This window comes from Fukomys damarensis, unplaced genomic scaffold (genome assembly GCF_012274545.1).
Source record: "Fukomys damarensis isolate Sample0158 unplaced genomic scaffold, DMR_v1.0_HiC HiC_scaffold_39, whole genome shotgun sequence".
Lineage (NCBI taxonomy): Eukaryota > Metazoa > Chordata > Mammalia > Rodentia > Bathyergidae > Fukomys > Fukomys damarensis.
Window position 1 is genome coordinate 31,307,464 of NW_022900951.1, and position 12,389 is coordinate 31,319,852.

Sequence of the window (12,389 nt, forward strand, 5' to 3'; positions counted from 1 at the left end):
TATATTTAAAGAAAAAAATATTCATTGTCTTTGTGTATTATAGTATTTTGTGAACATGTATTTGTTGGTACTAAGTAAGTTAGATGTATTTTAATCTAATACTGTGAAATCTGAATTGCTCTCACCTTACAAACTGAAGCAAATCTAATCTGCCTCAACAGCCGTTTCACTTTAGACAAGTAACTCAAGTTTTTTTAAGCATCTGTTTTCTATTTGTAAAATGGAGACAAATGACTGAACCTATATTGCATGGTCTTTATGAGGATTACATTGTATTAATATACAGAGTTCTTAGTGTAATTGTCTGAGCATAGAAAATGGGTAGCATCTTTCAGTTGTTGATAAGAATTAAATTCTAAAACTAAGCTCACATTTGTAGGGTGACCCAAGTATCAACCTCCTGAAACTGAATGTAACATTGTAAGGGTCGAGATATAAACTATCTCTCTCACCGTACTTAGGTATGTTTCATGTGGAATACTGCGGTCACTTACCTATCGTCATTTTTCCAACCTGTGGTGCTGTAAAGCCTGAGTCTTCTTTGACTATCAGAGTAGATTTCTGTGCAGACGAACCCAGAGTTGTTAATGAAGTGGCAAAGTAAGTGTATACTACGCTTCTGTAATTCTAATGTGATTCTCTTTCCTCTTTCACCCTTCAAATGTACCTGTGTTTATATATTAGCTTCTTTTTCTTTTGTTTAATATTCATTTTTAGAGATGCTAGTATTTTCCAAGCACTGGGATCTCAGTAGTGGGAACAAGTAGTGGATGACGCATAGGAATATAAAATAGGAGCCCTTAGTTTGGATTTTGTGGAGGTAAGGAAGAGACCAAGAGAGTGCTCCACTAGTAAGGTACTAATTGAGCTACACATTTATCAGTGAGGAGAAGTTAGCCAGCAAATAAGTGATGTGATTGAGTGTGTGTGCCTGTGTCTGTGTGTAGAGAAAGTGGTTATAGTGATGGAAGTGAGTTATGGAAGTTATTGCATGCAGAGCAAGTAGCAGACTTGAAATACTAGTGGTGGAAAGACAATATTATATATTGAGGGATCTGAGGCAATACAGAATCAGAGATGTGCGGAGTGATGCAAAATGGGAAGTGATTCTGGGGAAAGGAGGATGGAAGGGCAAAGGGGAAAGGGGGAATAAAAATGTACCCATTTCCCAAGATGAATATAATTATACTGTATTGAAAACATATACTAAAAAAGATGAGATTAGAAAAATAGAATGACATAGGATTCAGTTAAGGGCTGTAGGACAAGATTTTTATGAGTATATATCTCATTCATCAGTGGTATGTGCAATTAGTACACTGGGTCATCTCCTTTATTTATTTATTTACTTGCTTATTTGATTTATTTTTTGGTACCGGGGATCGAACTCAGGCCCTTGTTTTTGTGAGGCAGGCGGCAGAAACACTGAGCCAAATCCCTGGCCGCATCATCTGTTTTTAAAAGAATAAAATAGAAAATATCAGAATGCATCTCCCATAGCAAGGAAAATGCTGTTTTGAAAATCATCTTTCTTTTTTTTTTATATTTGTGTGTGTTACTACATTGCAAAGGAAAATACATCTCTTACTGGAAAGTTATAATCATAAATGTATGAGAAATAGTTGAGAGCCCTGATAGGAGCTTAGCTCTCACTGTGAAGTCTCAGGAAGGTTGTAGGAAGAAAATGCCTTGATGGCTTTACATTTAGGAAAGTCCTGCTCATAGAATTGTGCAAAATAGGTTAAGGAGTACAAATGGGGAATGCGTAGACTGACTGGAAATTATAACAGAGAAGCAAGAGGAAAATTATAAAGGCCTGAGCAAAGGCACAGATTGGGAAGACTTAGAGGAGTGTGCAGACTGAAGGTATGTTATAGAGGTAGATTTGTTGAATTCTTTATGTGGTCAATTCATAAGTGAGTTTTCCATCTTTTTTTCCCAGTAATGAATTAGGTTACATATATGTAATTTTACTACGTAGATTTGGACAGACAGAAAGATCTGATAACCACTGGCATGTATGTGGAAGGAACTGCTCTTACATTCTTGAATTTTAATTATAATATGATTTTATAAATTTTTTCCAAATATTTAGAAGAAAGTAAAATATAAATAATTTTAATTAAGATATTTATGCATATATATATATATTTCATTATTTTGTAGAGTGAGATTGCAAGGTCGTCCTGACAAACACTTGAATATTAAAGCTCATGTGGTCCAAGAGATTATTGAATTGTTAAACCTAAGTGATGAGAGAAAATTGGAATGCATACACTTTGGTTCTGTTTACTTTGGAGCATCAAAAATTGAACATGCCCTTCTATATAATAATAGCCCAGAACCTATAAGTTGGGTGGCAGTAATGCAAAATGATTGTGTTGGAGAAGAATTGGTAAGTAAATGGTGCAACATTGATATAGCAGGTATTAGGCCTTGAAATCAACTGTTTTGAATCTATTGATAACCCACAAATACTTTAATTATTCTAAATGTATTTTAACACGGGTATGTAGAGGTGATTTCATGTGTATCCAAGGGTAACCTTAAATATCCAGTATTAAGTTAGGATCTATAGTAATGTACATCTGAAGTAAACCAAGTAAGTGCCTCTTATAGGTCAGTAATTAATTGTAGAGATTCCTATTTCCATTAATGTTTTAACAGTTCTTTAAATTATATCATGTGCCTTAGCCACATTTAGGTTTGTGTTACTTTATAGACAGATACTTTGCTTTCTAGATTATGATATTTTAATAACTATTTTATCACTTTTGTTAAGATATTTTTGTTTGTTTTGCCTTAATTTGCTTTTATTTCTGATTTTATTACAGGGTTCAAATATCCGACAAAGAACAGATTTGGCTTTAAATAATCTCACCTACCTAAACAAAATAAAAACTATAGATATTACCACTATTTTCTATTGTGTTCCTAATGAAGGGATTTTATTACCTCATCAAAAGATTTCAATTGCATTTTGTTTCAGCCCAAAGTAAGCAAAAGCTGATATCATTTTTATGTCGAGTATTAATGGAAATTATGTTAACCACACTTTAACAACATTGACTTTAATAACGTCGTAGTAGAACTTGCCAGATGGCACAAATTGGTTTCTTCCTTGTTATGGTTCTCAATGTTTTCATCATATTTAATTTTACTTGCAATATTTTAAAATATGGTACTATATACTTGAGGTTAAACTAAAACTTATTCCAGACTTCATGGAATTGGTATGGTAGAAGTACAGGATTGTGGCTGCTTTGGATTGTAGTTCTAAAATAATTTGTGAAGCTATGAAATTGTTGTTCCTGAAGGGATAGTCAGGTGAATGCAGTATGTTTCAGGTGCCACCTTATAGGATTTGTTGCCCCTGGTAGGGAAAAATTCTTCGCTGAGTGTCATGAGTATTAAATACAATCCCTGCTGGGATCAGCTATTTTGTTTGCTGAAATACATACTGATTTTTATACATACATATATTTATTTATAATTCTGTGTAATTGATTTTGTTAATTAGTTTTAAAATATTTTTGGAAATGCCATTTTAAATAAAATAGTAACAACTGCAGCGACACCTTGGTACATTGCAATTTGTGTCAGGAAGTGATCTGATTGCAAGATATATGTACCTTTACTTGTGAGAGGGTAACGTTCAGTGCATTCCTCTTTTTGTAACAACAAGGTTACTTGGTCATGTCAATTGCCTGTTGAAGACTGAATTGTATTTTAATTTAAGGAGACCAATATATCAAGTACTTGTCCTACATGTACAACAAAAATTTTCCTTCTTGCTAATGATACTTTCCTGCAGGAAATTTCTCTGGTGAATTTATAAAATTTTAACATAATCTTTTCAATTTCAAATATTTTTTCCTGTTAACTTCACTTGAGAGTCTAGCATGCATGAGTATAATTTGAAGTCTTGGTTAAATGTTTTGATAATGCCATTTATATTTCTGTTTAATATTACATTATTCTGTGTATTTGAGTATTTGTTGCTGGAAGAGCGGACTTCCAATCCAATAAGCATACTTACGATGTAACTCACGTCTTTGTCTCCCGTTTTCTTCTTCCCATCCATCCTTTCCTGTTCATTAATAAGATTTTAACTCTTAAGCAAATCTTATTCTCCAAATTATTTGTTGTCCACAAACAAAAATCTGTCTGACAAAATGCATTTATTCCACTAGGAAGATAAACATTAACACACATGTTCAGTTACTTCCAGGGGTAAAATAAACTATGACTACTGTAGAGAATTGATCATATTTTTTGGTCTGCAATGGATTTTGCCTGGAGAGAAAATCTTTTACAAAGAAAATAGCATTTCAGCCAGATCTTGACAACTTCATATATTGAAGTTACTTTTGTTGTGAAAAGGTTTACACAAAATCTTTTTTTTTTCTTTTTGAGCTTTCTACTCTGTGATTTTGTGTCAGGTTTCTATATCAGTTCAGTAATTCTGGAAAGTGAATAATGGTTGTATTTTTATTTCTTAACTTTCATTTGCTTGCATAGATCTAAGGATTGGATTGATAATTTATTTTGAGAGAAGACAGAGTATCGTGTTTGCTTTAAAATTAGAAGTAAAAATGATTAAAATGCTATATGTATGTGTACCAATTCTCCAAGATGAATGTAATTATTATGTATAGAAAACATATATTGCTAATCAAAGAAAAACTGACTGTGATTTTTTTACAGGCTAATAGTTGATAGTAAAATGGATGTTGACCCTTTACATAGGCAAGACTATGCTGTCTTTTTGAGATTTGAGACTGTGGGAAGCAAAGATGGATTTTTGGGAGATGATGACTCTGAAACTATCAAAAGTAAGTGCAAAATTAATAAAGTAATTAAAATTGTTTAAAATTTTGAACATTCATATTTGTAGAGGCAATTTATTAAAAGTATATAATTATTAGTTTGAACAGCAATGCAGACATATTCAAGTGATCTTAATATGCTATCTGTAGCATGTTAAAAACAAAGTTAACCTTGGAATCATGTACATAATTTTTTATTTATAAAACTTAATAATTTTAAAATGACATTTGATAAACAGGATTTAGAGTTTAGGAAATTAAAAATGGATTTATTTTATTAGTATTCCTATGTATGTTCTTAGTGCTTGGTATAGAAACAAATGACCCATTTAATCTCTACCATACTTTTAGTTCTCTTGAAATCTGTCTTCTATCTATCTATCTATCTATCTATCTATCTGTCTGTCTGTCTCTCTCTCTCTCTCTCTCTCTCATATATATATATATTTCTCAGGCCACATGTTAAAATGCATTATGATTTTTACATTCTTAGCTAATATTGGTTCGTTGAAATAAAGAAAAAGTGCAACAGAACTTGACATCACTTTATCAAGACAGGTCAAGGTGAAAACAAAGAAATAGGCCATTTACAAATCAAATTCAGAAAATGAGCCATTCCATGGAGGGGTGGGTTCATCCTAGGCACATAGGAATGTAAGTCTAGAAAGTTTGCAAATCATTACAAGTGACATCTGGCAAAATTTGACTGTTACTAGAGCAGAAATTTATTGCTGATACCATTTATGTCATGGTTTATGACACAGACTGTGTCTTCAGAGAACATTTTTATGAAGCACACAGGTACATGTAGCTTTGAATAGTTAGAGATGGAGACTCTAGATTCACCTTAAAGGAACCTTGGTGTCTAGAATTGGATGGGAAAAGCACCAATGAAGAAATATGTACCTTTTTTCTCAGTTCTAGTTACATCACTCTTTGTATAACTTCTTTCATCCAACTATTGTCTGTAGTAGTTACTACTTACAATAGTTCTTGTCTTACTGTTTGAAATTTTTTGTTTATATTTTCTCCTAGTTTATATTTCATTGTCCATTATTTTAATCACTCTTTTTCATGTACATTTAATTTTTTGTCCCATATCACATAGTGATTAAGTGAAAAAAAAAACTGTAATTCTTTCTTTTTTTATTTTGATACTGGGGATCAAACTCTGGACATTGCGCTTGTGAGGTAGGCGACAGAACCACTGAGCTAATCCCCGGCCAAGAAACAACTGTAATTCTATTACATATTTAACTTTTAACCTACCCTGGATCTGCATATGAGATCCTGGATTTAAAAAACACACCTAAGAAAACATGCTTTATTTCTATAACCTCTGACCCATGGTAGTTTCTCTAAAGTGTTTGATATTCCTACTACATTCCTCCATTCATTCACTTTCTCGCAATGTCAGGTTACTATCACACACCTTTATTATTTCCTTATGCTTCCAGTCCTTCTTTTGATTTCACTCTAAGCTTGCAACACATTGTGGCACTTTATATTGCCACTAGGATATCTACTAGACGTGTCAACCTTAACATGTTTGAATGGAATTCTTGTTTTCTCTCAACCTATTTCTGTGTTTCTGACTTAATAAATTACATTTGCAACATTTCACTTACTCAAGCTAAAACACTTAGTGTAATTGTTTATTGCTTAATCATTTTCCCATTCTTCATAAAATTTTCAGAAAATCTTATTTACTCTACCCTCAGAAGTGCATTCATAGCGTCACAGTTTTTCATAGCTAAAACTTGGAAACAGCCAAATTGCCCATCTACTGGAGACTGGATGAAGATGAGGCTGTTTTTATAAAATGGAGTGTTACTCAGCCATACAGAATGAGAAAGTGGAGACATTTATAGCTAAATGGGTGCAAATTGAGGACATACTCTTAAGTGAAATAAATTGGACACACGTGTGTAAATACTGAATAGTTTCTCTGGTGTGAAAAACTGAAAGTGTAAATAAGGATCAAAATGTGTAATGTGAAACAGGAAGAAAAAGGTCTGAAGGAGAAAGGGAAGTCAGAGGTGTAGGGGAAAGGAAAGAAGAGAATGGAATAAATATGAGAAAATGGAAATAAGGAAACAAAGTCTTTGTAAATAGGAGGGGTAGAGGGGTTAAAGGGAGGGCAGGAGAATGGGGAAATACATAAGAACCAAGATATATCATTTAAAGGTACAAATTCCCAATGATGAATGTCATCATACTGTTTACCTAAAATGTACCAATAAACTTAATGAATAAAAAGAGTGTTTCCAAAATTTGACCACTTCTGATCAGTCATTTACTATTCTCCCCTAGTCATATTGGGTTTACCAGGGTTTTTTTGAACATGGTAAGCAAGTCCCTATCTTAGATTGTTTGTCCTTGCTGTTCTCTCTGACTGCAGTATACTTTCCCCGGATGTTCACATGAGTTTCTTTCAGATTCCCAGTATATCTTTTCTAAGATGTCTCCTTATAAGAGAGGACATTTTGGCCATCTCCACAAAAACCAAATCTTGAAGACCTTGTATTTTCTTTGTCTCATATGACTCTACCTTTACCAATAGCGACCATTTTCTATGAAATGCTATGAATTTTCACATTTAGTTTTTTTTATTATTGAAACCACTTGCTAGAAGTTAAAGTCAATGAGATAAAAGTCTCCTTTATTCTCTGCTATATCCCCATGGTGTAGAAGGGTACCTGGCACAAAGAAGGTACCCAAGAACTTTGTCAATTGCAACGATGGAATGGGCTACCAAATTCTCTTCAGGTCTTTCAAATGACACTGTGTGGTTTAAACAAATATATTTTGGATTCCTCAAACACCTTTTATGTTCAATAGCGATTATTGCTTTTCCAGGTGATCAGTTTCAGAAAGTGGAATTAGCAATGACAGGCTCAGGAGTTCCTGTCTTATTACATTTTGATCGAGGCAAATTCTTTAAATTTCAACCTTGTTTCATGGGTGAACGTTCAGACATTGTGTGCATCATACAAAATCAATCTGAATTTCTTCCTGTGACATACCATTTTCCAAAAACTGCTCATTTTAAAATTCATCCTCAAAGGGGAAAGATCAATGAAGGCTGCACCCAGGTAAAATAAGTTTCTTTTGCTTTCTTTCCACATTGCTTCAGACATTTTCAGGTGTGCTAAATTGCTGTGTAGGGGATTAAAAAACAAATTTATTCTACTAATGCTTATAAAATGTACCTGTTACATGACCTATGATTAGTTATGAATATTTTTGTATGTATAGTCTTAAATAATCTGTGCTTATTTGTTAAGTACCTGTGAAATGCCAGGAAAGTACTTGAAATTCTAGGGAAATTAAAAAAGTGCAGAACGTAGTTACTGCTCCTATGATTTTTTAATGTAATACAGAATTTCAAGACATACACAAGCAGATATGACTTAAGAGTGTAGAACATGGTAAAAGAGAACTGTTATACAGTGATATAGAAAGCTACTAAGAGAATAGTGTGCGCTCATGACCAGGTAGGTAGAGAGGTGTTACAATAACATGAACACGACCTTGAACATTGAGTAGAATTTTGAAATGTGAAACTGATCCTACTCACCTGGTCTAGGTCTGTACTGCTGGTGCAAAGCAGTAAAAGAAAACACCAAAATATTCCTATGGGCATCAGGCCAACTTCTACATATTGGGTTATTTTACATATAACTGCTACTTGACCAACTCTTTCCCATATCCTCCAAACCAGGCATTAGAAGAACATGGTCTGCAGACCAAATCTGCCCTGATACCTCTTTTTGGTAAATGCTGTTTTTGGAATATAGGTGCATTTATTTGTTCACCAATTGTCTAAAGCTGTTTTCATGGTATAATGACAGAGTTGAGTAGATGTGAAAAGACTGCATGGTCCATAAAGTCTATTTTTTCCCTTTTATGCTAGAGATTGACCCCAGAACTGCACATGCTAGACAAGTGCTCTACCAATGGGCTGCATTTCCAGCGAAGCCCATCAAAAAGGCCTAAAATATTTTCTGTCTTGTAGTTTATAGGAAGAAAATCTGATGAACCTTGCCCTAAATGTAGTAAATATTAGTGCTTTCAATTTTACCTCAGTTTGTTATCATCTTTTCCTACTGGGTAATAATGTAGCTCATAAAGTTATTGATGGATGTTTTCTTTTAATTTCAGTAAAGAACTATTATATCCATGTAGCTCATATTTCTTGCTGCTTAATTAGTATGACCCACTCCCAATTAGGATAGATTTCAGCAGTCTTCATAAAACAACAACAGATGTTAACCACATATGAACAGTCTTCTTTTTAACTGCTTCCTAGATTTTCTTCAGTCCAAGTCTCTTAAATATATCAACTTGTTTTTTTTTCCTCCAGCAACATGCATATTTTTCAAGCATATCTGATAGCTGAGTCCTTAATATTGCTTTTACCACTTTTTGTTTCTGGATTTATCCAGTATTAATAATTCTTGAATCAAGAAAATGTAAATATGGGCAGTATGGTGGTTATCAGAGAACTATGATGTCTGTAAACTATTTAGATATGTGATGAGATTATTCTTTTTTAAAATAACATCTTTATTGAAATATTATTTAAATGTCATATAATTCATACATTTAAGGTATACAATTCAGTAATATGAATATATTCACAGAGTTGTTCAACCAGGAGCACTGTCTAATTTGACAATGTTCACTTTAATCCAAAAAGAAACCCAGTGTTCATTAGATGTCATTCTCTCTTTTCATTTATGAGCTCCTAGAAATCAGAAATCTATTTTCAGTCCCTATAGATTACCCTATTCTGGACATGTACTATAAATATTATATTTTGTCTCGTTTATTTTATTTATCAATCTTTTTGTATTTTATGTCTAGTTTATTTTATCAATCTTTTTTCAAAGTTCTACATTGTAGTATGTAATAATATTTTGTTTCTTTTTACGATCATGTTATAATCCACTGTATGGTCATTATCACCTTTTATTTAGCTGTTTATCATTTGAGGGGCATTAGGGCTGTTTTCATGTTTTAGAAATTCTGAGTAATGATACTGATGTTAAACTTTTTGAGAAACTCTTATACTCTTCCAAAGTGATTATATTGTTTTTATATTATCACTAAAAATGAATGATCTATCTCCTTGTTTCCTATTATCCATCTCTTATTTTGCTCTTTAATTTATTTATACTTTGAGTTTTGCATATAATGGAAACTTTGTGATATTTAAGCTTAATATGTCTGATTTGTTTCACTTAACATTATGGTATTAAAGTGCTTCTACTTTCTGACAAGTGACATGAACTCTTTATGGCAGAATAATACCCAATTGTGTATATATAACTCATTTTCTTTATCCATTCATCTGTTGATGGACATATAGGCTGCTTCCAAGATTTAGCTATTATGAATTGTGCTGCTATAAACTTGGGTTGGCATGGATCGCTAATGCAAGGCCTTTAACTTATTTATGAGAATACCTAGTAAGGAAAGATGATTTCAATGAAATTTCTAATTTTTGTTTTATGAGGAGTCTTCACACTGATTTCCATAGTGGTTGCACATTCCTGTCAGCTCTGTGGAAGGTCCCCCAGCCTTCAACCTCATTAGCATTTGTTATTATTTGATTTCTTGGTGACAGTATTTTTTTCTGAAATAAGATGGAATCTCACTGATATTTTCATTTGAATTTCTGTAATGACCAAAGATGTATAACATTTTGTTTCATTCTTCTGCTGAGAAGTGTCTATTCATTTCAGTAGTGCAGTTTTGATTTGGTCTTTTATTTTTGGGGATCTAAATTTTTTCTTTTTTTTTCTTTTTATTGAATTTATTGGTACATTCTAGGTATACAGTAAATTTACATCCATTACTGGGATCATGTGCCTTTACATGACAGGTCTTGGTTCTCATTTTTCCCCTTGTCCCTGCCCTCCCTTCACTCCCTCCTCCCCTCCCTATTTACAAACACTTTTTTTCCATTTTTTCATTTTCTCATATTTTTCTCTTTTCCCTTATTCCCTTTCTCCTACCCTTCCCACTTTCCCTACACCATTAGCCCTTTTCTTCCTATTTCACATTGTTAATTATCCCATTATAAATTTTTTCTTAATATAGCCTAGATATTAGTCTTCTGTCTGAGGTGTACTTGGCAAAATTTTTTCCCACTCTGTAGGTTATTTTTTCAATCTCTTGGTTGTTTGCTTTGGCATGCAGAAGCTTTTCAATTTGATGTAATCCCGTTTGTTGATTCTTCATGTTATTTCTTGTGTAATTTGTATTCTGTTTAGAAAGCCCTTCCATATGTGTATGAATTCAAGAATTTTACATACTTTATCTTCCATTAGATTATTTTAATATATAGATATTTCATCAATTTTGATTATAGTTTAATATATAGTGAGGAATATGGGCCTTCTGCATGTGTGCAGGTAGTTTTCTAAGCACCATTTGCTAAAGAGGCTATCTTTTCTCCTGTGTATGTTTATGGCCCCTTTTTCAAAGATTAGTGAATATGTCTGTTTTGTGTTTGTGCATGCGTGGATCATTTATTCTGTTTCATTTATCCACAGATCTGTTTTTTTGATAGTACTCTCCTGTTTTTATCACTGTAGCTTTGTAATGTAACTTGAAATCCAAGATTGTAATGCCTCCTGCTTAGTTCACATAACTCAAGGTACCTTTTGCTATTTTGGGTCTCTTCTGGTTCCATATAAATTTTTTTTGTTTGTTTATTTTCTGAGACAGTATCTGGCTATGTAGCCCAGGCCAGCCTCACAATCAAAGCAATTCCTTCCTCAGCTTCCAGAGTCTGGGATTACAAGCTTGATCCATCCCTGGCTCCATAAGAATTTTTTTTAATGTTTTTCTAGTTCTCTTAGGAATGTTGTTTTAATTTTACTAGTGATTCATTCTCTGTTTATCAAGAAATATCTTCATTTATACTTCAATGTTGACTGAGAGTTTTGTATTGTAGATTTTTTGGTTCACAGTCTTTTTCACTACAGTATTTGAATATGTCTTTCCATTGCCTTCTAGACTCCAGTGTTTGTGATGAGAAGTTAGATATTCATCTTTTCAGGATCTCTTGTAAGTGATGAGTTGCATTTTTGTTGATGTTTTCAAGGTGCTTTCTTTGTCATTTGTTTTTGGTAGTTTGACTCTGATGTGTTTGGGAGTAATCTATTTTCTTTAATCCAGTTGAATATTGAGCTCCTTGGTCATACAGATTAATGTTTTTCATCAAGTTTCTGAACTTCTCAATCCTTATTTCTTTGAAAATTCTTCGTACTCATTTCTTCTTTCTCTTTTGGAGAATTATATCATTCTTATGATACTATTCTTAGTGCTGTCCCCAAAATCTCTGAGTCTCTGTTTTGTTCATTTTTGTTTCTTTTTCTCAATCTGGGTAATCTAAAATGTCTTGTCTTCCAGTTCATTATTTCTTGTGTTAGTTCAAATCTGGTATTGAGTCCTGTTAGTGAACTTCTGAATTTCATTTACAGAACTTTGAAGAGCATTTATTTTTCTTTTTAATAATTTCTCCATTTTTTCAATATTTTTTACGCA

The 12,389-nt window shown here is 32.8% G+C and overlaps 1 protein-coding gene across 1 annotated transcript in view; it reads left to right on the forward strand.

Moving 5' to 3' along the window:
• The window catches only part of Cfap47 (cilia and flagella associated protein 47), a 423,126-nt gene that overhangs the window by 14,701 nt on the left and 396,036 nt on the right, over positions 1-12,389 (forward strand). The window contains exons 4-8 of the mRNA XM_033760546.1: positions 462-600; positions 2,167-2,395; positions 2,835-2,995; positions 4,708-4,835; positions 7,689-7,924. Of these exons, the coding sequence (XP_033616437.1) occupies positions 462-600; positions 2,167-2,395; positions 2,835-2,995; positions 4,708-4,835; positions 7,689-7,924 (893 nt within the window). The remainder of the gene's footprint in view (positions 1-461; positions 601-2,166; positions 2,396-2,834; positions 2,996-4,707; positions 4,836-7,688; positions 7,925-12,389) is intronic.